Source organism: Pithys albifrons, chromosome 22 (assembly GCF_047495875.1).
Source record: "Pithys albifrons albifrons isolate INPA30051 chromosome 22, PitAlb_v1, whole genome shotgun sequence".
NCBI lineage: Eukaryota > Metazoa > Chordata > Aves > Passeriformes > Thamnophilidae > Pithys > Pithys albifrons.
In genome coordinates, this window is record NC_092479.1 from 7538202 (window position 1) to 7565202 (window position 27001).

The 27001-nt window shown below is 47.6% G+C and overlaps 1 protein-coding gene across 6 annotated transcripts in view; it reads right to left on the bottom strand.

Annotated features, from left to right (window-relative positions):
* Positions 1–640: 640 nt before the first annotated feature.
* Positions 641–27001, bottom strand: part of RERE (arginine-glutamic acid dipeptide repeats) — a 206495-nt gene continuing 180134 nt past the window's right edge. For 4 of the 6 annotated variants that reach the window (XM_071575576.1, XM_071575578.1, XM_071575577.1 and 1 more), the window contains 11 exons: positions 17052–17214; positions 14873–14965; positions 13968–14167; positions 12520–12681; positions 10656–10769; positions 8399–9780; positions 7973–8195; positions 6695–7418; positions 4848–4994; positions 4498–4678; positions 641–3570 (listed from right to left, as the gene is read on the bottom strand). In XM_071575576.1, coding sequence (XP_071431677.1) covers positions 3537–3570; positions 4498–4678; positions 4848–4994; positions 6695–7418; positions 7973–8195; positions 8399–9780; positions 10656–10769; positions 12520–12681; positions 13968–14167; positions 14873–14965; positions 17052–17214 — 3423 coding nt within the window. In that variant the 3' untranslated portion in view covers positions 641–3536. The remainder of the gene's footprint in view (positions 3571–4497; positions 4679–4847; positions 4995–6694; positions 7419–7972; positions 8196–8398; positions 9781–10655; positions 10770–12519; positions 12682–13967; positions 14168–14872; positions 14966–17051; positions 17215–27001) is intronic. The other 2 variants (XM_071575580.1, XM_071575579.1) reach the window with 2 other exon arrangements.

A 27001-nucleotide genomic window follows, 5' to 3' on the forward strand; every position in this document is an offset into this window, starting at 1 on the left:
ACAAAAGGACAACTCTTTGGACAAAATATGCACAAATCTGCTGGGGTGTATATAGTGATTTATACTGAATTTCAAGCTCACACTTCAGAATTCCTCAGGCCTCCTTCTCCCTTGCATGTCTTCTGAACACCTTTAGCTCACAGGGAAACTTAAAAAATGACAGTCTTTCTTACTCCACTGAAATTAGGGAATTGTCCTGTCTGGATTAGAAGTTCTCATCTTTCCACTGTTCTCTGCCTCATGTAGTGAGAGCTTCTGAAAACTTCATTTTAGCTCCTGGTTTGAGCTCAGGTAGATGAGAGGCTACAATTTATTGCCACTGTACATAGAAAAAACATGAAATCACATCCTTACACATCCATTCTTATCCATTTGATTGCTTAACTTATGGAAAAACAGGCCCAAATCAAACAGGATGGCCCCAGAACTGCAGTGGTGCCTCAGGGACTCAGAACTGCAACTGGATGTGATGGTGGTGTTTGTGTACTGTAAATTAACACCAAAATTAGCTCAAAGAAGGAAAAAATAAAGCCAAGAAAAGACACTTTGCCCCAGCCAGGATGGCCATGCCAGCATCCCACATTATCCCAAATGAAAGCACCTCTTCCCCCACTGACAACAATCAACAGACACATTTGGCTTGCAGGCAAAACCTGGCTGCTGTAGTGTAGCTTGGTTTTATTTATGTCCACAAATATTTCAAAAAAATTACAAAATACTCAAATGGAGAGAACACAGAAGTCACGATTTCTGGGTTTCTACTCTGTTTACACTGTGTTATCCCATGGCAAACTACTCATATATACATTAAGCTTCAAGATATATATAAATGTAGCAGTCAGAATGTACACTCTGCTCAAGGGTGCTGTGAAACAAGCTCAACCATGACACACAGAACAAGAGAGACGTTTCAAAAACACTAAAGCAAAGTCTGAAAAACAAAACTTTCAGAACAGAGAAAAAAAAAAAAAAAGAAGAGATTTCTGAAAAGAAAACCCAAAGGTCTGGGTTGGTTTCTAACAGGGCATCGAACACTGAGATGGCTTCAAAAGCCACTGCATGGAAAGTTGTAGTTAAGCATTGGGCTGAAATGGAAGAGTTTCAGTGTTTATTTGCTGAATGATGTGAACAAAAGATCTCCCATAAAGTATTAGAATGCTATTCTGTGGGAAAAAAACCAATAAATTTGAACAGATTGCAAACTTCAGGTGAAAAAATAAGGAATACAGAGGACCACTGGAGGCAATTGGCTTTTTCTTAAGAACTATGGCTAAAAAACAGCAGAGAAGGGGCAGAAGAAATGGCTCAACTCCCCCAAATTCACAAATAGCACATGTTAAAAAAAGAGGGGAGAGATTTAACTGAAATGTGCCTAATTAGACCCATCAGGCAAACTGAGCTCCATCTCTCTGGGTGCTCAGCAAAAGTAAAAACTGTTCTCAGAAGGAGAACATCTCACCTGATCACTGCCCAGAGCAACTGAAGACTTCACCTTCCTTGATTCTACACTGACCTCATGGTTTGCCCATCTCAGAAACACCTCCTAAAACCTCCACACAGACTCAAGCAGAGCAGCTGGAAGTGATGAAATGCTACTGCAGTTCTTTAGCACTGAGAAATCTGGAAAGGAGGGCAGAAAAAAGGAGATCAGCATTAGCTGGAACAGTCCTCTCTGTCCTTCCTCTTGCCCCAGGTGGGCCCAGAACAGATGGACATTTTTCGTGGGTGAACTCTGGCCCTCTGGGCAGGGTGGAGGTGCAGGGGGTGGGTGGGCAGTGCCTGCCAACCCTCCCATCACAACCACTGCTTAACTACAAGTTTACCACCCGTGGCTCAGAACAGTCCTAGGACACAACCATCACACTGGACAGGCTACAACAGCAGAGAGAGCACTGTGAGCTGAGAGAGAGAATGGCCAAGTTGTGCACCAGCACAAAAAATGACCAGCAGGGTCAGATGTCCATTGGTCACATCACCCTCTGCTCTGGCAAAGAAAAAGTGGCAAAACTGGGAAAAAATGGTAAAAAAATCTGCCTAGCAAGCAGAGCTGTCTGCACAAAAATGCTCACTGGCCTTCTGTGTGTTCCTCTCCTTTTACCACCCTCACTGCCAACAGGAGTTACCCTGCATGGGTCTGTTGTGTGGGAGCCAGGAAATGTTGCTGGCCATGGATCTGGTTCATCCCAAAGCAGAAAGTTCCTGAGATACAGAACACTGGTGGCAGTTAAAGAGCTTTTGCTTAGAAAAACAGAAGGAGTCAAAGAGAAAAAACAATAGACTGGTCTTTGCAAACCAACTTCAAGGACACTGAGTTGCCTCAGTCCACTTTTGTCGAGAACTTCTCCAACAGGAGGCCAGAAAGAGCAGATCCTCCAAAATCTGCACCTGCACACAGAATTCTGGCTGCACCACTCTGAGCCAAGGAGCATTTTTAAAAAGAGACCTTTAGAACAGATTATTTCTGTGGACTTTTTGCCTCAAGTCTAAACCCAGTGTCGTGAGATTTAAGTTTTAAAAGGTCATAGGAAGGAAGTGCTTTCTGGCCACACTGAAAGGAAGGAGGAATCCAAAGGGTCAGCTGGTCCAAGGGACATCTGAGCTGCTGAGAAACCCAAGTGAACAGAAACCATCTGCAGAACAGAGAGATGGAACATGAACAAAAACCCCCCAAACAACCAAACCAACCAAGAAACCAGGAACAGAAACAGTCATTTGCAACATTATCCCTGCAAATCCCTTTAATGCTTATTGTTGATATCAAACCAAATTTCAAGCTTTTACCCATTTGAAATTATTTCACTCCCTTTAATTAAAGGGATAATTATATATATATTTTTTATTAAAAAATCAACTCTGTATTCTGTCAATACCAGGTAGGAATTCACAATTTGTGATGTTACTGAAAATCAAGATAAATGTTTCTGGAGTTTTGTTTTGTTTTGTTTCTCCCCTCTACCCAAAAAAAGTTATTTACAGACTTAAAAAGCCATGCTGCAGAACTGAGCTCTCTTTAAAATTATGAAGATTTCCTACAATGTATTAAAATAAAAGTAGATTTTTATTATTACAGCACTTGGATTCAGAGCTTGTTATGTCACCTACTTGCAATCCTTGTTTTTTTTTTTTTAAATAGCTATAGATGCATTGAGTGTCTCTTCACGCACAGTGACTTGTGTTGTGAACCTGATTCTAGCACCTACTGAAAACAAACTAGTAAGAAAAGAAAAGGAAAATAAAATAAAAAAAACAAGATTGCAGGAAGTTCTCTGAATATTCCACACAGTCCTGTATTTCCAATAGGCTTCTGAATACGTTGTCATGCAGGGAGACCCACACCAGTCTTGAGAAATCTTCTCTACAAATGAACACTATGCTGATAAGTCTCTACTTGTTGGGTGGTTGCTTCTGTTTTAAATATATAAAGAAATCTTTATAAGATATTCTTTTCCTTTTGTAGCTCTTCTTGTATGTAAAAATGTTCCACTCCTTCCCAAGGACTGGGGTTTCCATAGCCAGCATTACAAATAAATAATTTATTACAACTGTTTGTCGCCTTCTTTCTTCAGTCGACTGCAAGAGACAGAAAACTCCTGTTAGCACAAGGAAGGGGTGTCAGACACCTCAGAGGCAGCTCTGCCTGCCTGCCCACCCCTCCCTGCTGCCCTCAGCTTGCAGGCTTTGAGCTCTGAGCACAGTGCACTGTCCCAGCAGTGATAACTCTGTGTGTGTGCAGGGGAAGGGATGAGCTTGGGCTCCCCAAGGTGCTCCTGATGTGTGAGCACCATCCCCAGTGCAGCCCCTCAGCTCCAGCCTTGCCTGCAGCCACAGGTGGCACAGGCTGGCAGCTCCCTGGCACGAGGCCAGCAGGCAGCTTGGCACAGCAGGAGCAAGGAGGGAAATGTCAGAGGAGAGCAATGAGGGCAGGAGTTGAACATGCTGCTTCCTGGACATATCCTGGTTACCCACAGCCACGTGGAATGACCCTGTGAGGTGCTGGTGGCCCTTTCTCCTCAGCTGATGCTGAGCCAAGCAGGAGCTAAGGTGGTGTCACACAGAGCCACCACTGAGCATTCAGGGGAGAAACAACTGCCATGACTCACCCAGGCATTCTCAGCTGGCAGTGCAGGACCTGTGTTATTATTCACACACTTCAACTTCCCAGAGCTCTTAGTAATTTCTCAGGATTTATTGAATTACTCCCCTCGTCTTCACAAAGCTTTGCCCACCCTCCACTGTTCTCAAGAAAGTGATGTGGAAGCAGCAATCAGTGTCACACTGAAAGACCCTATCAGAGGGAACTCTGCAATTAAAGTCTAATCTTGTTGCAGTAATTTGGACCTTGCCCAAATCATGTCTTGGTACAGCTTCACCTGTAACTGCAGTGGGACAGTGACTCAGCAATAGCGAGAAAGGCAGAAATGCAGAAGAAAAAATATGGAATGTGGAGAAATACAAAGGAAGTTTCCATCCTTCCAAAACATGGGAACCATCTCTCACCTGTAATAATCTTCCTGACTTGGTAGATGCCCACCATGCATGTGAGGATGCCCGTGCAACCACTGCTGCTCCATTGCCAGTCTCTGCAGCTCTGCAGACTGGGCGTGCATGGCCTGCAGCTGGTGGGCTGCTGACATGGGAGGTGGGATGGCCCCAGGCAGATCCCGAGGGTAGGGAGTACCTGAAACACAGGGCACATTGGTAAGACACTTGTTTGCTACAAGGTCTGCAGAGTTGTCCCAACAACCCAACAAAACAAACCAACCCCTCTGTCACAGCACAACTCCCCCCACCAAGAAAATCCAACACTTCAGATCAAACCTTTGTGAAGGATCACAAAATGCTCTCACCAAAGACTGGATGTCGGAGCATTTCATGCTCGTGAGGTGGCTGCCCTAGCAATGGGTTGGGGATGGTCCCAGGTGGGTAAGGAAAACGTGCCAAATGGGGTCCAGCTGCTAAAGGATCCACCAGTGGGTGAACAGGTCCTGCTGAGCCTTAGAAAAAAGGAGAGAAAGCATCAATCTACTGCCTTGGGATGGCAGAGGAACCTCAAGGGAAAGGAGTGACACAGCTAACACAATTCTCCCTCAGCAGGTGTCTTCTGGTCTGAAGCAGAAATGTGGGGTCATTTTGCTCTCTATTCATCCCCAATCTAAGGTCTGTAACAGCCTTGACGATCTCTCTGGAGAGGAGAACTACCTGGAGACACTCAACTGTATTTCAGGACCCCTAACTGTATTTGAACCTGGCATCTAAGATTAAAGCCAAACTGCTTTTCAAATAGATGTCAGAGAGATGTGGCAATGGACTGACTTGGCTCTGTCTGTACCAGTCTCTGACCAGATGAGAGGGAGAATGTACAGACCACATTCTTCTCCAGCTGGGGAGTATCAGACTCACCTGCCCAGAGGTGCTGAGTGACTGACCCACCTGACAACCCTTGACGTGTGTCCAGCCTCCTCTGCTATCTGGGCTGTGCAAACCTGCCCCCAGCTGAGCCAGCCTGTGATTCCTGGAGTCAGTCTCAGGCCATGTCCACACCAACAGCTTCAGGAATGCTGATACTCAGCACTACCACTTCCCACCTGTAACCCCCCAGTCCTTAACACTCTCACAACACTGTGCTGATTTCCTTCCTGGACAATCTGGATTCTGCAACAGCACTCAACTTCCCTCCAAACTCCCCAAAGGAGGTATCCCACACATGCTCCAAGGCAAAGTATGCTACACTTGCTGGCAAAAACACTACACTGGTAACCAGATGGACCAGAACTTGCATTTTTAAGTATTTGGACTTTTTTTTTTTTTGCTTCCTTGGCAGCTACTGCACCTGGTGCCTGGCTTGCCATGTTCTCTCCAGTCTGCCACCAGAAAATGTAGAAAATTCTGCTTAGTGCCTCATCCTCAGGACTCCAGACCTCTAGAGGAGTAACCATGTATCTTGCTTTAGAGATGAGCTCTGCATTAATTTATTTTTAAGACTATTAAAAACTCTGGGAAAAAAAATGTCCAGACATGAAAATGCACTATAAAGATACCAGTGCATAAATTTGGATCTTACTTATGAGAATTGTGATGGAGGATTTCAGCCTAACTAAAGCCAGATAGTTAGCAAGTTTAGTGGCTAAAAGGTAAGTTTTTCTCAATTTTCTCAGTTCCTACAGGGAAACACCATCTCCAGTTACACCTCCTAACAGAACAGCCACGAGCATCAGCAGTGCCATGACACCTCTCCTAGGGAGTTCCCTTCCCCTGTACACCAGGCACCACTGGAAGGTGCTGCTCTAGGACACCTCTATTTAAAAATAAAACCAAGGCCAAACCAGCAAACCCTTCACAGTGACAGCCCCAATGAACACCACTATGCTGTTACCATCCTGGATCACTGGTACTGGTCCTCTCCAAAAAATAACTGTTTGCATGTCAGTTGTCACCACCTCCCACAGTTCAGGATCACAGCATGGACAAGGAAACAGGGATTTTGCCACCTGAATTCCAGGGTCACAGGGTAAATTAACACTAACAGCTACCCAGAGGGGTCTTCCTGGGGCATCTTACACAGTTCAGGATCACAGCATGGACAAGCAAACGGGGATTTTGCCTCCTGAATTCCAGGGTCACAGAGTAAATTAATGCCACCAGCTCTGGAGAGGAGTCTCCCTGGGGCACTGCCCCCTTCCTTCCCTGGGCTCACCTTGGTGGAGGGGATCCTGCTGGTGGAGGTGTAGATGTGAGTGGATGTGTGAGTGCTGGTGGTGGTGTGGCGTGACGTTGAACATCTGGAGCCGTGCCAGGGGGTCGTTGGTGAGCGATGCCATGCGCTCGGCGTGGATGCGCTCGGCCGCCAGCCGGTCGGGGTAGCTCATCTCCGGCCGCAGCTGGGGCCCCGCCAGCGCCAGTCTCTCCCTCTCCAGGGGGTTCAGCCCCGGGTGGAAGGAAGCAAAGGGGTGAGGTCCTGCCGTGGGTGGGATGGTGAGTGCGCCGTGCCGGGCGAAATGCTCCATGGGGTTGGTGGCCGGGTGCAGCGCGTCCAGCTCCGGCGGCTTCACCTCGAAGCCGGGCTTCATCCTCTCCCGCAGCTCCCGCTCCCGGATCTCCCGCTCGCGGATCTCCCGCTCCCGCAGCTCCCGCTCCCGGATGGTGGGATCCACGTTGTAGAGGCCGGGCATGTGGTATGCCAGCAGCGGGTCCGTGGGGTTGAGGGGCACGAAGAAGGGGTGGTTGCGGTTCGTGGGCGACATGACGTGGGGCCGCGCGTACTCGCTCAGTGTCCGTAGCGCGGGCGTGTCCGGCCCGATGTAGGGGGGAACGGCGGCGATGGTGGTCGGGGGAGGCTCGAAGGAAGGTCTCATGTGTGCTGGCCCGCTGAGCTGGGACTCGCCCAGGCGGCCCTCGTGGGAGGAGCTGGACACCTTCTGCTGCACAGAACGGGGGGACACAGTTTTAGTTCAATACACACAGCACACCTCCTGTCTTTGCTTCAGGCAGGTAAATTTAGCCTCTGGCTCTTTACACTGAGACTGGAATTTGGATGTCCTCATAAATTAAGTTAATTATGCTAACTTCAAATTTAAGAAGCCTTCAGATGCCTTTTTTCCCAGCAGACAGCTCTCATGTGCCTGCACAGTAGTGCAAGGGACACAAAGACATTTATTGTATCTGCACAGTGTTTTCCTACTGCGAGTAAATGTCAGCACTTGGCCTCGTTCTCCCCAGTGCTCTGGCCTCCCTCACAGCAGACACAGAGCAGGAGCAGAAGCTCTGCATTTCCTTTAAGGAGAGCAGAGTTCCAGGCAGGCTGGGAGGTGTTCAGAGCAGGCTGGATTTCACTCTATACACACAGCTCCACATTCAGGAACACCTGACTGCACAGGCATCCAAGTGCTCCTGGGATCTGCATTCTGCAGTGGCCACCCAGGCCAGACCCCACCACCAACCCCCTCACACAGCTCTGAGCCACAACTGAACCTACCGCAGCTCTTTCCGCTTCTCGTTCCCGCTCTCTCTCCCTCTCTCTTTCCTTCTCCTTTTCTTTTTCTCTTTCCCTCTCTTCTCTGGCTTTTTGCTCTGCTTCCCTTTTGGCCTTTTCAATGGCCTCCTCTCTCTTCTTGGCCAGTTTTGATCCTGCCAGAGGCATGAAGTATAGGTCTGCTCTTGAGCATGAGTTGTAGCCACGGTCCAGGTGCTTATAGAACCTGAAAGAACAAAAGAGAAAGAGTTTATCCCTGGGAAAGATGGAAGACTCTGGGATTTGAGAGCTGTATGTCAAAAATTTAAAAATATCATTCTACACTTACACAAAGCCCTACCAGCTTCCTTGAAAGCCATGAGAAAATTAATTGAATCATATTACTCCACAGTGAAGTGCAAAAGCAGGGCACTGATGGAACCTCCATACCTGGCTGACTGACTGGCGTGACTCGGGATATCCACCACAGTGGGCTCTGGTGATGGACTCCTGGGTGGAGGGGGAGGGCTCTCTGGTTCCTCAGCTTCATCTGGGACCTCCTCTTTGATCTGGATCGGTGGCAGTGTGCAGGCTGTCACCACGGGCACGGTCCCACTAGAGGCTGCTGACGTGGAGATGGGAGTCTGGAGCGGGATGCCAGGCATGGTGGGTGGCGTGGAAGTGGAGGGGCACGAAGGAGGGGTGATGGAAGGTGGGCCCCCTGGGACAAAGGGGTGCTGAGAAAAGGGGGGCTGGGAGGATACCTGATGGAGTCCAGAGGGTGGGTGACTAGCAGGAGGGGGAAGGCTCTGACTCTGGGTCAGAACAGGAGGCTGGGCTTGCGAGGACTGCAGTGGTTGGCTTTGAGGCATCAGCTGCAGAGGAGGAGGGTGTGCAGATGGAGGGTGATGAGTCGAGAGGGAGCTCAGAGGTTTTAAAGCGGGTGGCGGAGGCAAGTTGGAGTTCATGGAGAACGGAGACGGGCCAGAGAGATGAGGAGGGTGCTTGTGGGATGGAGCAGTGGGGAGCTGAGGGATGGGCGTGGTAGGGGGAGGTTTGATATGAGGCATGGCCATGGGGGCAGGGGGCAGGGGCTGCTCCCGCGGGGGCTGCGCCTGCTGCAGTGACGTGGCTGTGGGCAGCACAGGCTGTGCCACCTGCAGAGCTGAGTGCGAGTGGGATGGGGCTTGTGTCTGAAGGGGAACCTGAGACTGAGACGATTGAGCAGGGAGGGAGAATGGCTGGGAAGGTACAGGATGGGGCAGCAGGGGCTGGCTCTGCAGGCTGTGAGGGGCAGGCTGGGCCTGGCTGTGCAGCGGGGGCTGCGTGTGGGGCTGTGCCGAGGCAGGGCTGGGCTGGCTTTGTGACACGCTCAGGGGCTGCAGGGGAGGGTGGGGGGACGGGAGCCTCTGTGGGTGCAGAGCAGGGGCCTGCTGGATGTGGGAGTGAGGAGCAGGAGGGGCAGGGGCCTGGGGCTGACTGGAGGGCTGCGATGCTGGCGGGGACACCTGTGCTGGCACCGAAGCTGTGCCGGACGCTGCCGGCAGCGCCGCCGGTACTGGGGCTGATCCAGGCGGCGTGGCTGCTGCAGGAGCCTGGCCAGAGCTGCTCTGTGCCTGCAGCACCTGGGGCTGTGCCTGCAGCACTTGCTGCTGAGCTGAGGAATCCGAGTCGCTCTCATTGTCCTGGGGGCTGGGGATGCTGGGCGAGGTGCTCCGGTTGTCCTGGTCGATGTCCTTGGGGTCGCTGCTGCCCTCGTCGTTGACGCTGCGGCTGTCGGAGCTCTCGCCCTCGCCCTCACCCTCCGAGGGCGAGTTGGGCCTGCTGATCTCCTGCAGGGACAGGGGACAGTAACCACTGGGCAAGGGACAGCTGCACCAAGGACATCCCCAGCGTGCCACAGGATGGCACCTATGACACAAGTGCAGGAACCCTTTGAACCTCACAGGACTTAAACCTGCACAGGCAACACAAACATCCAAGGGGAGGGTGCCAAGACAACGGAGCCAGGCTCCTTCTGGCAGTGCCCAGTGGTGATGGCAATGAACTGAAATACAGGAGGTTCCCGAAACACTTTTTCTCTATGAGGGAGACCAGCAATGGAAAAGGTTTGCCCTGTGGGCTGTGAACTCTCCATCTTTGGAGACATTCAACAGCCATCTGGACGTGTCCAGGTGGCCCTGCTGGAGCAGAGAGGGTGGCCCAGATGGCCTCCAGATTCCTTCCAACCTCAACCATTCTGGGATTCTCCAATATGGAAAGCTCAAGTTCAAAATCCTCAAATCCTACGCAGAGAGTGAACCTGGTCAGATACACAGAGACATCCTCAAAGTATTTCAACTGAGCTTTGATACCACTAAATTAAGAGAACTCCAGTGGTGGTGGTCTAACTTGCCAGAGAAAAGAAAAAAACAAATTTAAATTAAAAAAAAATTGAGGAGGGGTGGAAAATAGTCCAAGTGTACTCCTGTATGGTTCATATTGATATTAAAACAAAGCAAAAAACAACTTTTGGACTTGACCTGTATCATTCCACTGTTTCCAACAGAAGGAACGCATTATAATTTTGGTTGTTTTCCAGCCATAGATTAGGTTACAATTTGCTGTGGCTTAAACTTATTTCATGTTTTTGGTTTGTTACCAGGTTTTCACCCCCTCCCCTCTCAAACCATTCTCCTAAGAGCAAATATTCCTCTGTGGCACTCACTTGAGTTTTGGATTTTTTGGCATTGGACCTGTCAGGTTCCTCGGTGTCAGACGCCGCCTTTTCCCGCTGCCTCTTGGAGTTCTTGAGAGGAGAAGAAACCTCTTCTTTTATCTTCTGCCACAAAGGAAGCACAACACAGCAGTTACCAGTGGTGTAAATGCTAAAGTAAACTGTGTGCCCATGGTATTGTATTTAAAACAAATGAAGGAGAAGGGTTCCTATAGAGCAGCAGAACTCAGAAAGTTGAGACAGTCAGGATTTAACAACAATCCAAGAGGGATCAAGCCAATAGGAAAAAGTGAATAAAGCATTCCTCTTATCAAGGGATATTTTAAACAGAGCTGTGCAGGACCAAGTCCATCAGGAACTCACACCAGAACAACTGGCCCAGGTTACTCTTCTAAGAGAGACCAACACCAGTTGGTAACAGAGGATGGAGCAAAAATTTCTGCAGGAGACAGGAACAGGATAAGCCTCATTAAAGTCCTGATGTTTTGAGAGGAATATTTTTAGATCCCCTCAAATACAAGACTAACTGTGAATAGCTATTGTAAGACTACTACCTTCTCTCATGGCCTGGGACAGCTTTATACATCACATAATTACCAAACCTAACTTAAACTCTGCCAAGTTTTCAGTTTTATAATGTGAAAACTTGCTCCATTCTCCAGTTTTGACTGTTTCTTTTAAAGTCTGTATTTTTAACTTGCTATTTTTCAATTCACTTTGCTTAATGGCAAGCCTTCCTGCTTCATGTGGTTTTGTTTCTTTAGAACTCTGGTGTAAAGACACTTATTCACTGAAACAGACTCAACTGTCAGCTTGCTCTGAAAAATCAAACAAATACACCTCCAGAAAAACAGTAACAGAAGTAGCCTCAATTACCACATATTCAAATTCCTTTGTAAACAACAAAGATTAAGTACTACTTAAAAAAAAAATCCCCCAAACTGTCTACTTGTCTCAAATGCAGCATTTCTGATCTGTATTACTTCCCTGAGCTTAATGCCTGCATTTGCATCTGAAATGGAAGGATTAATTTCTTGTGAGAGCAGAGAGGTTACACGGGGCTACTTGAGTGGTTTGATCACTACACAGCCCCCTCTGCACAGGCACAAAGCAGCACTTCAGCTGCACCAAGACATATTCTGCTTATCCACATCAGCAGGACTTTCTGGGTCATGGGGAGTTTCTCCAGCCTCTCCCAGTCTGTGGGTCTTGGGTTGAGCTGGTAAAATGCTAACTGTCCAATACAGAGTGTCAGTCTCTCTCCTCCTCCCACTGAGAAAAGGGAGAAAGGAAAAAAACCTGGAAACTCAAACTAAGTTTATACATTTGTACAGAAAGGAGAAAAATTAAAAGAAAACTACAATATAACACACACTTAGACAAGTTAGATATAACAACAATCTTCTACTTCCTACCAAAACCAGATTCCAGCACTCTAGATCTAATAAAGCACCCCAACAGACACCCAGCAAGGCAAAAGAGAGAGAATAACAATAAAATGTTTGTACTTCCCTAAACTAAAACAAAATGCAAAGTAGCAGTGGGCAGCAGCCAAGGCCCAGCACAGCACCACAGCACCAGCACGTCCTCTCAGGACTGTAGCCATAATGCCAGGTGGGAAACTCTTCCTACTCTGGCTTTTATATTTGGAGATGATGTTGGAATATGGTCTGGAATACCATTGGCCAGTAGTGCCAGCTGTCAGCTCGCCCAGCCCAGCTCAGGTCAGGGACAGTCTCAGGCCTACCCTGAAATCTAAAGCCTGAATTTAAGCCTGGCTAACCCCATGACAGTGTGTGTGACAGAGGCCTGGGCTGTGCTGTCCCAGCACAGAGGAGGCCTGGGCAGGGGCTACCTTGGTGGATTTCTTCACGGAGTCTGCCTTGCTGTCGTTGCTGGAGGTGCTGGCGGCGCTGGGCGAGTTGCGCCCGCTCGACCGGATGTCCTCGTTGGTGGGGGAGGCTCTGCCATCGGGGCTGGCTGGCTGCTTCTTCCGACCACTGCGTAGTGTAGACATCTGGGGGGGAAAGGAACACGTGGGGACAGCTCAGCGTTTGTCCACCCTCTCTGATTTCCTCTGCCTTGCAGCAGGGAGGTGGATAAAGCACTCGTGCCAAGAGCCTGGGAGCAAAAACCCAGGAGTGCTCAGCATTGGTGTAACTTTTCCTTGAAATCTCATCTGGACTTAAAAGGAGGCAAATTCTTCATTTGTCTACTCAGAAATATTAAGTGCTGTTTATTTAATTTGGTACTGTTTGTTAGGAGTGAGATTGGAAAGATGTGCACACACATTTGCAAGTCTGCCTACACAAAGGAGTGAAGGAGGTAGGAGAGGACCCCCCATGTTCCACTAAAAACAGTCTATCTGTTGGCATTCAAGCAGTCAGACCAAGTTCTAAACCTCCAGTTTGTATGCTCCTACTATGCAAAAAGGGATCACAGTCAAGTACTGTCAATAATTAATGCAGTTTCCCTCCCAGTTTGGCAGTTTTTTGGATGACTGGCTACCATAAAAGCAATAGAGCCAACACTGCCCGAGAGTGGAGCCTCACAAGAGATTTAGAATCAGTGGTTATGTCATCATGATCACAAAGAAAGAGAGGGGAGGGCAAGGAAAAGAAATCTATCTGCTGCTTTCAATCAGCCAAACCCAAATCAAAGATTAAATTAGCCAGAGCTGCTGTCAGAGCTCTCTCAAGTGATGTGCTCACAGGAAGGCTCCCAGCGTTTCACCCCGAGTAACAACTCGGTGACAGAGCACACCAATCACAGAGGCAAAGCAGAGTCCTCTGCAGGGAAGAGATTTTAACTCCAGTAATATGAGGAGACCACATGAACAGCATCTAATTTTTTAAAACTCTTCCCAAGGGCTTAACTCTGACAGGATCCAGCTGGAAGGAGGACATGTACTAATACAGAATTCTGTAACACACTGTCAAGTGCCCCCTTATGATGTCAGTCCACTGCCAGTCATTACAAACATGGAAATAACAAGTTGGATTAGAGCTTGCAGAGACATTTCAGCCCCTTTTTCCAAAGAAAGCCTCAGCCTCAGCAAAGCTCACACAGAAATGCAGCAGCAGGCACAGCCCAAGTGTGATCAGCTCAGCTGGTTAAAACTTGGTGCTAAAAATGCCAAGGTCATGGGTTCAATCCCCGTTATGGGCCATTCACTTAAGAGCTGTACTGGGTGAGCCTTGTAGGTCTCCTCCAGCTCAGAGTTTTCTGTGTGGTTCTGTGCAACCAGATGGTCAGTTCAGGAGTGTCCAGCCTTTCCCACCAGCAGAGGAGGGTTAAACCTACCGAGCCTCGACTCCGCCGTGTCCTCATGCTATGCTTCCCACTGAGCCCATCATCTTCCTCCTTGACAGGCTTGAACATAAAGGGTGGAGGGTCCACTGGCTTCTCGATGGGTGGCAGCTCCCCGTACTTCTTGAAGTGGATGCGGCAGTCGGTGCAGAGCAGGATGTTCTCCCGCCCGCCGTGGTGCCAGTCCTTGGAGGCTTGGGCAGGAGAGCACCAGTCAGCAACACACACAGTACCACAGCCCCACAACCACCACAATGGGTTATTAAAAAAGCTACAGTTAGAAAAGTGACTGCTTTTCTATGGGTAACAAAGCTGGAGGAGTTTCTGGAGAACTCTGCCCTGTTCCAGTCTGCATCTCCAACACTGGATTTATTTTACAAACTACAGTTTTGATCTGCTCTGCCTGTGAGCTACCAGGCAGCTGTTATTCTCCAGAGTTGTGGTTTCTGAGGGAGAAGTGAGCTCTGAACCTCTCATTTCCTTCCCTGTTTTGGGGCTCACACTTTCATGCTGTGCATGTGCCCAAATAGGAGACAACCTTCAGAACACCCACAGGAACAGGGGCTAATGTAAAAGAGATTTGGTGCAGCATAAAGAAGTTTTGTGTGTGACAGTCACAGCCCAGTATTGATTCATTACATCACAAATTGATTACATAGACTGTGGATTATGTAGATTTACTCCTGTACAAATGCCTACCCCAGGGTCCTCCTTTGTCACTGCAATATTAATTTGCACTGGCAAAGCCTGATTAACCCTGCCAGGAATGCTGCTTATTTTAGCTGATTCAACCCCATATTTTTCTGAACAGCTGAACAAGCACACAAAGTGCTCTGGCTTGAATGAGCCCACATGGAAGAGGCAGTAGAAGGGAGAGCCAGCAGTGAACTGGGACATACTGGTGGTGAAGCAGTGGCGGCAGGCGTAGCCCTTCAGCTCCTGCTCGCTGTCCTCGCTGTCAAAGTCATCCTCACTGGCCGAGCTCAGGTCCACTGAACAGGGAAAGAACAAGGGAAAGAGAGGAAAAGGGAAAATAAACACTCAGCAGGATTTTCTATTTCTTCCTACTTGGTTAAAATAACCATTAATAAAAATGGTTTGTGACTCCCTACAAGGACCCTGCCTTGCACAGCCATTATTTCTCATTTTTCAAACTAAGCAAGGCCAGACCTCATCAGTCTACAGGTTAAAGGAGGATTCCAGGCATGTGTCTGGAACTCAGAGAACCTCATTCAGTACACAGTATGTTTCCAAAGAAGTTGCCATTCAAATACCATTCACGGTGAGCTCGAAAGGCTGTGCTCCAAAAACACAATTTTCAAGAGAAAAGAGGTTTATCTCTAGAACCTGGTCAAATTTAAAATCTAATACTCTATACTTAAAACCTACTTTACTAGATTTCATGAACAGACACTGTGGTGGCTTTTCTGTTTTGTACTTTGCCTCCAGACTTCATCTTCCAGCCCAGCTGAGGACCAGAGCCACGCTCTGTTAGACACTGGCTGTATTTAACCAGGAGTAGGTGCTTACATGTAATAGATTTGTTTGAAAACTATGTTGTGATTCCTCTGAATGAGAGGCACTAAAGGATACTACCACTTTCCAATCCTTACTCAAGCCTCAGAGAGCTTCAACCCGTGGCAAACTCACCTTGCAAACCCAAGTTTTGAAGAAGAGGAGGATGTGGAAAGGGTCCCTTCCCTTTGTGGCAAACACTACACAGCAAATTAGCAGATTACAAGGCTGTGAGCCTTGTAAAAAAAGAGGCAGCATCTAAACCACTGAGAATCTGCAGACACCACAAAAACTGTATCTCATCTTCTCAACAACTCAGGAGTAAATCCTTTCTTTCTGAGAGTGCTGCATTCTTCAAGCACCGCCACTATAAATTCACAACAGAACAGGCCTGTAATTTGTCACAAGCAGAAAGCCCTCTGGCTTCTTCTGTTCAAATCTTTAATTAGAAGAGAAGACCTTGATGCAAGAATCCTGTTTTTCTAAAGGTTCCAAGAGGATGTTTGGTACATGCAGGTTACAGCTTATGGATTCTACAGGATTCATCAACATTTGTCAACAACTCGTTACCCTTCAAATTAACACAGGGCCCCATTTAATGGCCAGCACCACCATAATTCCTACAGTAATTCCTGCAGGTGTTTAAACCCTGACTGCAAAGCTGACCCTGGGCTAGCACTTGCTTTCTTTCACTGAAATGGTTTTTAATCTTATCCTGCAGTCAGACCCATATGGACAGGTCCTTCCAACCACCAGCTCTCTGACATGCTGAGTATCTTGGGTTGAGCTGCAGAGTCCAGATCCTCCCTTCTGTGTACACAGAAACCAGCAATAAATCCAGCAAGGAAAAACTAACAGCCCTTTCTTACTACCTCACTACTCCCCTCTCCAGAATTCTCTGTCCTGCCTGCTCACCACATCCTCCATCTCCCCCACAGTCACTTCTCTTTGCAAGGCATGTAAAATGTGCTGGGTTTAGTCCACAGAAAGACTTCAACCTCAGAGGGTAATGAAGCCTTTTATATAAGGATAAAAGTTTCTATCTCCATATGGATGTTGCTGATCACAGCCCTTTGCAATGCAGCATGTCACTGATTTGGGGAACTGCTCTTTGTTTGGACACTCTGCTCCAGGCAAGGCCAGTGTTTTCCCAAGATACTCTAAGACAGAGCACACAGTCTGAGGTCCAGCACAAGGTGTGGGTCACCCAGGAAGGATGGAAGGTATTTCCTTCCAGAGGGATGCACGACTTCCTTCTCTTCGTGAATTCCCATTACTGTAATAAGCCTGGAGAAAATGTAACACCAAGAAAGGAGTAGGGAAATTCAATACCAGGGCAATATTTCCATCCTTACAGGATGCTTTTATGTGTAAGAACTGCACAAAGCCCTTGGTGATCAAAGCCGCCTTCCACATTCCAGCATAATGGTGCGGGAACAGGAGAGGGCAACTGCCTGAACTCCATTTCCTTGCTTCATTCCCTTGAAGGTACAGCACCATTACGCTGCTCTTGCTGCCTGCACTTAGACAAAGATAAATGCATTGCTTTTAGCTCCCACTTACAGAATTCACTGGAGGGGGGCCTGGAAGGAGTGTTGACTGGAGTGGAGGCGGTGCGGGTTTTGATCCTGCGGAACACGGCCTGTCTGCGGTGCCGCCGGTGCGCTCGGGAACTCGCCGCTTCGGGGGTTTTCTTCCAGTAGTAATAGAAGGTGATTAGTTCTCCCTGCAAACACACCAGGAGGATGTTAGAGGGACATGCAGATCTGACTTGTCAGCTTTCCTCCTCCCTCCTGCTCTGTGTTTTTCTGGGATGGATTTCAGCAAGACAAAAGAACTGTTTAAGGAAGATGGAAAAAAGAAAATCCTTGTTATTTTCTGTTTGGTTTTTTGCAGGGGAGGAGAAGAAGTAAATAAGTGGGTTTTCACTCCTTGATTAGAAGAGGAAACACAGATCCAGGCTCCACCTGCACTGCTGGTCCCAGGGATGATTCAGAAGAGGGTGCCCTTGTCTCACTGTCAGCATCCTGTGACACCTCTGCCCTGCTCTGCTCAGCAGAGCTCTGAGAACAACCACCCCGAGCTGCCCTCGGTGTCCACAGAGAGAACCACAACCCTCTGGTGTCCACAGAGAGAACGAGGCTCTACCCAAACACATCCTGCCATTTTGTCAACCTGCACTCCACGTACAGGTTATTTTTCAATATTCCTGTGTAAGAAGCTGAAAGTCAGAACAGAAACGTGTTCAACAACAAGTCTATAACCATAACACAGCCCTACTACAGTAAATCGTGTTTTAATTTGAATATATATGCCCACATCTAAATTAATTAAGCAGTTAAAAGAGCACACCTAGAGAAATGAGTGATAATTTCACAGCATAATGAATCTGGCTTACATTCAAGAAGTGAAGCAGCTGCCATTCAAACTGGGGATGTAATGCTGAACCAAAGAACAGCATGTGGTTTTAATCTCTTTTCTCTTACTTTGAAACCCCATCATTTCCTGGCGACTTCTCTGCCTCTGAGGTAAAAGGTGTTGTTGCTTTCAAGTTGCAAGAGAAAAACCGAGACGTTCTAACCAGCCCCTTGAAAAAAATCAACATCAGAACAAACATACCTGAATTGCCCACAAAAAGGGTTTCTTTGAACTGTGTTTTATGTGATCAAATAACCTCAGCCTGCTCCCTCCGTGGGGAAATCCTGCAGCCCCTGCTCAGGGCAGAGCACCGAGTTAACTCTAATAACGCCCCACCCTGAATCCAAACCCTCCCAAGGGCCCCAAACCAGCCATTACAACTAATACCTGTACCACTGAAACACTCCAAAGACAAAAGGAGAGGATGCTGTTCCAGGCAATTAACTGCTGATATTTAAGATGCCTAAGAATTTTACAAGGCCTGAATTAAAAATAGAAACCTCTAAAAAAGAACACAACCACAACTGTGATTTCTGGCAACAGGCAGAATAAATAATTCTCAATCTGAGCTGATACAGACTGTGATGATGCTCCTGAGCCCCAGCATGGACCTGAACAATATTCATGTATTATAGATTAAAATAACAGAATGATAATTGAGGAGGAGAAGGAAGGAGCAGGTGGGTAAAACATTATCTACAACTGTTGATTCTGAAAGACAAAAGCCCTACTAATAAAAGTATTTTAAAATAAGTGTTCCCTGAAGAGACTCTAAAAGTGGCTGGCAATGAGTACCCAAGCTGTGTCAGACTGGGAGGAACAGAGAGTTCTGACCCCAGAGCCTGTTCCACTGCACGTGTTTGCTTTGGAAATACCATTTCCCTGAGTGCACTGAGTGGGCTCAAAGTCCACCCTGCCCAACTGTTTGTCCAACTGGGACATGATATGCCCAGTGCCAGAGGCAGGCACAGCTCTGCACAAAAGCTGATGCAATGCAAGGCAGAGGCTTTTGCAAATAAAACAGCCACTTTTTACCTATAAATTAATTTATATCAAATCCGAGGTGTCAGCACCAAGGAGCAAGTCGGTAAATCCCCTGTCTTTATGTCAGTGAATTAATGTCTCCTCTGACACCTGGCAACAGCAGAGTGCAAACCAATCTGTTCTCCTCCCATCATAAAATAGGGAATGGGAACCTATTTGAGCTCGATTTACACATTGCAAAGCCACCAGGTCCCAAGGGAAGTTTAACAACTCACATCATAAACCAAACTTTAAAAAAGAAATGGTGTATAGTTATTAAAAATGCTGACTTCATGATCACAATGCCTTTTTCCCCTGAGACCCACCCAAAAGTGCAGTCACAAATGCACACAGATAAAGGTGAAGTAAAAGTCTATTTATTCAACAACTGGTTTTAACCCAACTGTGAAATCTGGAGAGATTAAATGACTAAAGAACGTTCTGTACTTCACATTCATGGTCAGACTGCAGAGCTACAACACTCAGCAAATGACTCAGTCAGAGAGGAAGCAGCACACACAGAGGACAGTGATCACACAATCATAGAATGGGTTGGGTTGGAAAAGACCTCTGAGATCATCAAGTCCAACCCTTGATCCAACTCCAGTCCCTTTACCAGATCATGGCACTCAGTGCCACGGCCAGTGTCACCTTAAACACCTCCAGGGATGGGGAATCCACCATCAGAGAATCACAGAATGGATTGGGTTGGAAAAGACCTCTGAGATCATCAAGTCCAATCCTTGATCCAACTCCACAGAGTGCCCTGGGCTGGTGATCACAGTGGGGTTGGATCAAGACATGGTGGATTCTCACTCAGTGCCACATCCACAGAATCATAGAATGGATTGGGTTGGAAAAGACCTCCCGGATCATCAAGTCCAACCCTTGGTCCAACTCCAGTCCCTTTACCAGATCATGGCACTCAGTGCCACGGCCAAGCTCAGGTTAAAAACCTCCAGGGATGGGGGAATCCACCCCCTCTCTGGGCAGCCCATTCCAAACCCTGAGCACTCTCTCTGCAAAGAATTTTTTCCTGATCTCCAACTTCAATTTCCCCTGGCAGAGCTTGAGCCCATCGTGCCCCCTTGTCCTATTGCTGAGTGCCTGGGAGAAGAGACCAACCCCCACCTGGCCAGAACTTCCCTTCAGGTAGATGTTACAAACAGGCCAGACAGGTACGACAGTGAAAGAATTCCATGCCAGATCTTATTAGCCACCTGGCTACCTCCCGTGACATTGTCTACCCAAGGGATTAAACGCTGGAGTGGAGTGAGCCTGGCAGGATTAGCCCCAGCTCGCTGGCGGCTGCATGGGTGGCACAAGCTGGAGCACAAAGGAGTAAGTCAGGGAAGCTTTGGTTCTCCAAACGGGGAGCAAAACCAGCTTCCAGCAAGAAGTCAAATGAACTTTAATCAAACATGCAGAGTGCGTGCTGCTGAAAGCCGTGGCACACAAACCCGGGAACAAAAGCTGCTGCAGGAATCAATAGGCTCCTGAAACATTAGCACAGGCCAGCATCGATCAAAGGCCCCGGGACAAAAGGCTGCCTTGCAAATTAGCTGCTGGTTCTGCTTGCAAGCAAACAGAAAAGCATGAACGCTCTGACATGAACGGCCTGTAATGATCATTTTGTTCCTGGTGATCTCACCTCACCTCGCCACAAGGTCTCGCAGTCAACACATCCCACATCTCTGAGCTGTAATTGCCAGCACAGACAGGCTGGGCTGGTTAACTGGGGAGGGCTGGGAGCTGCTCCCAGTTGGTGGCAGATCCATGTCCTGGAACAGTCCTCGCCCAGAACACTCTGGATGTCTCCTCTGAAGTGCTCTGTGCTGGGGATTGCTGGAACGTACACGCTGAAATCCCCCAGTTAGAGCAGACTGAGCCATCCTGAGCCATCCTTCACTGCAGCATTGGGCTCCTTCAGCTTAGAATGCCATTCCCAGTGAGATCCACCATGGAAAGGTGAGACCCCTGAGGAAGCCACTGCCTTGCTGAGGTCTCTGGCTGATGATGTGATAATGCAGACCTGTGTTGCTGACACAGTAACTGTCCATTTGTATCACTGACCAGTAAATCCAGTATATTAGAAGGAAAATCCCAGTAAAACAACCCACACATCTACCTGAGCACCCCTCAAACAAGCAGCTCTAATTCCTGTACTGTGCCACATCCAAGAAAGATGCTGTTAATGTCCTCCCCGATCAAGTCCATCAAGGACCAGCTTTTTCTCTTCCATCAGTGTGGGGAGAAGGTTCATTTCTCTCCCAAGACTCACTTCTCAGTTCCTGTTCATGGTAACACCTTCACTTGATACATCACCACCTCTTTCTTCTGCAAACACAACTCCACTTTTCCATGTTTACATCTGATTAACTGTCCCATGGAATTAGGAAATACATATAAAGCAAAATGAGACACATTATCCAGGCTTCTAATGCCACATTTCCCTGAGAACACCTACTCTCCCACCACTGGTCTCCCAAGACAGAGGGGTATGTTCTTCCCTAAAAACCACAGTTCAGCTTCCACCAATTCCAAAATGCATCCGGAGCTCTCGACTCCAATCTCTGCCAAGGCCATTTCACCCCCTATTGTCGGTGCATATAAAAAAGTCACACTTTCTCTCCTTTTAGTTCTGTTCTAGGGATTATTTTTGAAGGGAAAGACGTGGTTCAGATCCCTCTTGCAGGAGTGAGACCTTTTCTCCAATTCAGAGCTGACACTACCTTGGATTGTCCCACACTCTCATCCTCCCCAGCCCAGCACTGCTGCTTGAGGAAGGGATGTACTCCTTGCCATGTGGCACCTTTCTCTTACCTCTCCCACTGTTTTCACCCACCACTCTCACCCATATGTTTCTGCAGCTCAACCAGGCTCCCCAAACCACATCCCACCCCACCAGGGCATCCTCGCTAACTCCACACCCTCAGACCCACACGGGCGCCAGGAAACCTGCAGGTCCCCGTTTCCTCCTCCTTATCAGCAGTTTTCAAATGTAAAACACACAAGCTGTGCTCGGTGTTTGTGTTTAGTCTTGCCTTGGGTAAACAAAGGATTAGGGCTGTGTGTGCATTTCTGGCTGGGAGAGGTTCTGACAGCAGCGCTGCTCCTGTGGAAGCCAATCACACACATCAACTTACCTTCAAGTATCTGTTAGGGTATAACAGAGTGAGCAAACATAATAATTGCTGTTTAATTTCCCCAGAGCCGAGCTCTGCCAGAGGAAAAAAAAAATCATGGGGGTGGGGAATAGCTTTACAGTAATTGAACCGAAAAGGTAAATGACAACACTCCTCAATGGCTGTAAACCAGTCGTGGCAGAGCAGAGAGGAACAGATTGTCCAGCTGTGGCCTTAATGAATTCACAATCTTTCTGGAATGCATCAAGATTTTATTAAGTCAACTCAATTTAGCTAATGCTCCTGTAAAGTCGTGCAGTAAAACAGTCTCCAGCACTTCCCTCCTTCACTGCCTCTGACACAGCCTTGGCCACATCTGCTCCAGGGCCTGTGTGCCGTGGGGTGGGGCAAGAACACACAGTTTTGGGTAACACACCCCAGTACAGACCAGTGTGTCCATCTGGCACCACCAGGTTGTTGCCCTAAACTCTACAGAATAGCCCAGAATGTTGCCATGCACTGTTGGACTGGGAGACAGAACTGAAGGCATCTGGCCCTGCCATCACACACCTCACACCCCAAAGCTGCTCGAAGAAGAGGCTACCCAGGGCAGTGGTGGAATCATCATCCCTGGAAGTGTTCCAAAAACACCTGGAAGTGACACTTGAGGACATGGTGAACAAACACAGTGCTGGGTTCATGGCTGGACTCGATCTCAGAGGGCTTTTCCAACCTTAAGGATTCCATGGCTACTCTTTCTAACAAGCCCATACCCAGCCAGAGGAAATCTGGAACTGGTCTGAACAAGTCAAAGGACTAAGAAATGCAGCAGAAGAGCAGCTGTGAGCAGCTCCCAGAGCTGATCTCGGGCATTGCCACAGCTCAAAGCTCACTCTCAGTGCCTCTGCCAACCATGACAAATAGGTTTGCACATGCTCCAATTAAGCAGTAAAGTCTCAGCAGCTTGTTCAGCAGCACTGATTAATGTCCACCTTGGGTGCACAGCAATCCTGCATAATCTAACACATTACTGAGATTTTAAGAGAGGCTTTTAAAAACCAAGCAATATTTTACTTAGCACTACAAAAACCAGCATTAAAAATCGTGGGATGCTCTCTAAGGAATACCCTGCAGGTCTCAGATCCCTGGCATGTTTCACAGGTGCAGGCATTTCACCTGGCAGCTCCTCTGGTCATCTGTTATCTTCTGGGTGGCAGTACAGCCCTCTCTCCATGGTCTCTGCTAAGAACTCTATCTACACTTTCAGGAGAAGATTGGCTGCCCTAATCCTGTTTCCTTACTCTGCACACAGCAAGGTTAAGCTCCCTGGCTTGATTTTTTGATTTGAAACTCCTGGCCAAGTGGGAATCCAAAGAGGAGACAGGTGTGTAAGAAACTCAGGCTCACTCCTTGGGTTTTTCTGCTGTTGATTTACTCCCAATACAGGAACAGGCAGAGCATTTCCTGGGAACTCAGCCCAGGCACAGTCTGCATCTTCTGCATTTCATTTGGCTGTGGAAAAAACCTGTGATCAGATACAGCTTTGTGCTTTCTAATTGTCTCTGTTAAATGAGTACTGGTTAGTTCTCTGCAGACCAGAGGAAGACCAAGCTTCTCTCTCCTACAAATGATCTTTTCTTTTAGAGCTGACACAGGCCTAAGATGCCACAAGTCCTTAGAGAGCTGTGGCACTTCTAAAAGTGCTAAAATAAGCTTGGAGATTTCACTCCAAAGTTCCTCCAGCAGTGAAGAGACTAAAATAATTTCATTGTGCTTATTACCTAAACACAGAAATGGCTTCTGTAATTCTCCAAGACAATATATTTGTCTTTCTTAACTACTAATTCTTCAATATAATGGGTGAATGCAAACTAAACCCAACTCTTTAATAAAAATTATGCATGGGGACTGGAAGTGGCAGGAGACACAGAGTAATGCAATCATTAGTAGAAAAGAGTCACTGCAAAGCCAGGAGAAAAAAGCAAAGAACTCCACAAGCTGGATGTAAATAATCTTTCCTTCCAAACAAACATTATCTGCTGTAACACAGCAACACAACCACTGCACAGCATCTTCCATTTGATGACAAAGTCAATCAAGTTTTACAAATTAAGTCTCAGCACATCCTTTTGAAGTTTTATAGTGTGGAGAAAACAATGAGACAGAAGATTTATAATTTGGCCAAGACTGATGCTGTGTGGGAAGTACAACTGTGCTGATTAACCTCAAAGTCTGTGAGCAGCTCCAGCAGTGACAGGCTCAGAAATTCCTGCAGAATTCCCACCCAGGCCTACAGGACAGGCTTATCCATCCTTATTTAGCACAGCACTGGCTGAGCTGAGTGTTCAGCAGTTCCTTTTGCCCTCCATACAAGCTGCTTTTTCTTACAACTGGACACCCCTGTTTCACTCCTGCCACTCGACTGTTGGGTTTTAGCAAACCACAGGGAAATCTAAATATTCTTGTCACAGAGCCTTGGAAAAACCACCAGCACCACGTCTCTGTGCCACATCCATCTCACCATTTCCATGTAGTGTATTGGTTCATCTTCCCCAGTGTTTGTAATTAAGGCTGAATAGACTGGTAGGAAATAAGATAATTAACATTTTATGGAACTTACCCTCGCTATCTGCTCTATGCAAACAATTCTTTTTTTCCTCCCATTTTTAGGGATTTAAGTACCAGCTTTAACAGTCCTGCACAACAAATGCACAGCACACTGGGGCATTGTTTTCAGCCTCAGCCAGAGTTAAGAGCTGCCGACCCTCCCTGCAGCTGCACCTCATGCCAGAGTGAGAAGAAAGCTTTTGTAATTACGGCTTCTTCCTCCAGAGACTCCTCTTTGTTAATCAACAGAGTTCCCAATCCCCGGAGGAACCCACACACTGCTGGCTGCATCCATCAGTAATTATCAGAGCCTGCCTGCAGCAGTGTCAGGGCTGGTTCTCCAGGAGGGGTAAGCACTGCCAGGGTCACCAGGAACATCCCACAGGGATCTCTGGGGCTTGATCAACCACGAGGTTATCAAATCTGTGCTGGTGAAGAACCTGAGTGCCTTACACATGTTTGTCAAGGCTTTGCTGTCTCCTCAGCTCCCCCTTTCCAACTTACATTATCTGAATTTCAGAGGTTAGAAAACCTGATCTGCCTCAACCACTTTTAGCCCCAGTAATTTAACTTTGCCCTCCAGCCCCTGCCCTGGCACTGCCACCACCTCTTCCATTCCAGCAGAGCCCAACTCTCCAGCACTGGTGTGTCTCACAGACAACAACTCAAGGGCTGATGGAAAATGCTGACTTTGATTCCCACTAAAACACTGGGGAGGGGCAATAAAATACCCACAACACTCACACTCCTCAACAGCTAAACCAGACAAGGATCCCAAAGCTCAGGGAATTACTCTTCTGTCCAGCTGGAAATTCCCACAGGGATAAGGGGGATGGCATCTTATTGATCTGAAAAGGGGAAATGCTCTCTCTTTCTGCAGTGCATGTTCCTGGTTTCCCTCACCTGAGAAGCCACTGGAGCCTCTAACACTTAACTGAGAAGTTCCCAGTGACCTTTCCAGCCCCAGTTTGAGTCATCAGCTGGTCCGTGAGTGGGCACAGCATTTCAGGGTGGGCACACACCAGCACTCAACACTTCTGGGGCACCTTGGATGGTCTGGCAAGAAGTTCCAACCCCCAGCCCATTGTAGCCTCTCTGCAATAGTCAAATGTGTAAATCCTCCAATGTTTTATGGGCCACCAAGGAGTGTTTTCCTGTTAATTAGAGCCGGTGCTTCTGTTTGGTTCCTTGCATGACTCTGGCCCATGGCTTCCCAAAGTCACAGTATCTTCTGTTACCACCTTTCAAACCAAATCTGATTCTTGCCATGCTCCATTACTGCAATCTGATTTCATTCTCAGTAGGAGTCCTCCCATGTCAAACAGGTTTTATTCCCCCTGATTCCTTTGGAGAGTGGGATTTTGCCTCTGGATTAAGAGCACAGCTGACTTGCACTGCACCAAATCCCAGTCCCAGCTCTTTCCTTCCTGGGCAAGGAGTGGGCACTGAGATGAAAACGTACCACAAAACCAAGGAAACAAAACCATTTAAATAAACAAATGGAAATTCTGAAATTTTGATCAGATTTTCCATTTTTAACAGGGCAAGAAGAGCTCAAAGGTGATGAAGAATTAGCCATTTGTTTCTCAACCTGTACCTGTACCTGCTTTTATTTAAATATAAAATCAGAATTGAAGGTCCACCCAGTGCTGTGACAACCCCCAGCAATGCAACGTTTCCACAAGCAGCACCCTTTGGGCTCCTGATGTGTCTGACCACTGACCTGCATTCCACACTTCCCTGCAGCAGATGTTTGAGGTTTTGCAAACACATCTGTGCTGAATCACACAAAGCCTGGCCTGTCAAAAGTGCCCTCTCCCTCCCTCTGCAGCTCGTGACCTGTGGGGGAGCTGCTGCCTTTTAGCAATCAGAAAATACTGAGAATTATGGAGAGAAACTTTGGAAAATCACCCTCACTGCTAACGAGGAATGGGAAGCTGTAATCCCCTGGAAACAGTAATTTTCAGTCCGTTTTTATAAGAAGTTCTCACACCTGGTTATTCCATGAGGAAAACCATCACCCCCTCCAGATTCTGTGCTGAAGACAGACAGATTTTGACCTCTTAATAAAAATCACTAGCACAAGATGTCCAACATCTGAACAAGCCACATGGAGGAAGAAACCCATCCCTTTTACACCTGGAAAGTATCAACTGAACTCCCACAAACCCTCAGCTTATCCCTGGAAACTCTGCACTAACAGAGGTTAGGGAGGATGGGCTCCTGTTCCACCTTCCAGGCTGAGTTATGGCCAAAGCAACCAACTCCCAAACTCATGCAGAGTCCCTGTCACTAAGCCCTGATTTTGAACAGACTCTGCTCCTCTCAGATCTGCTCCCT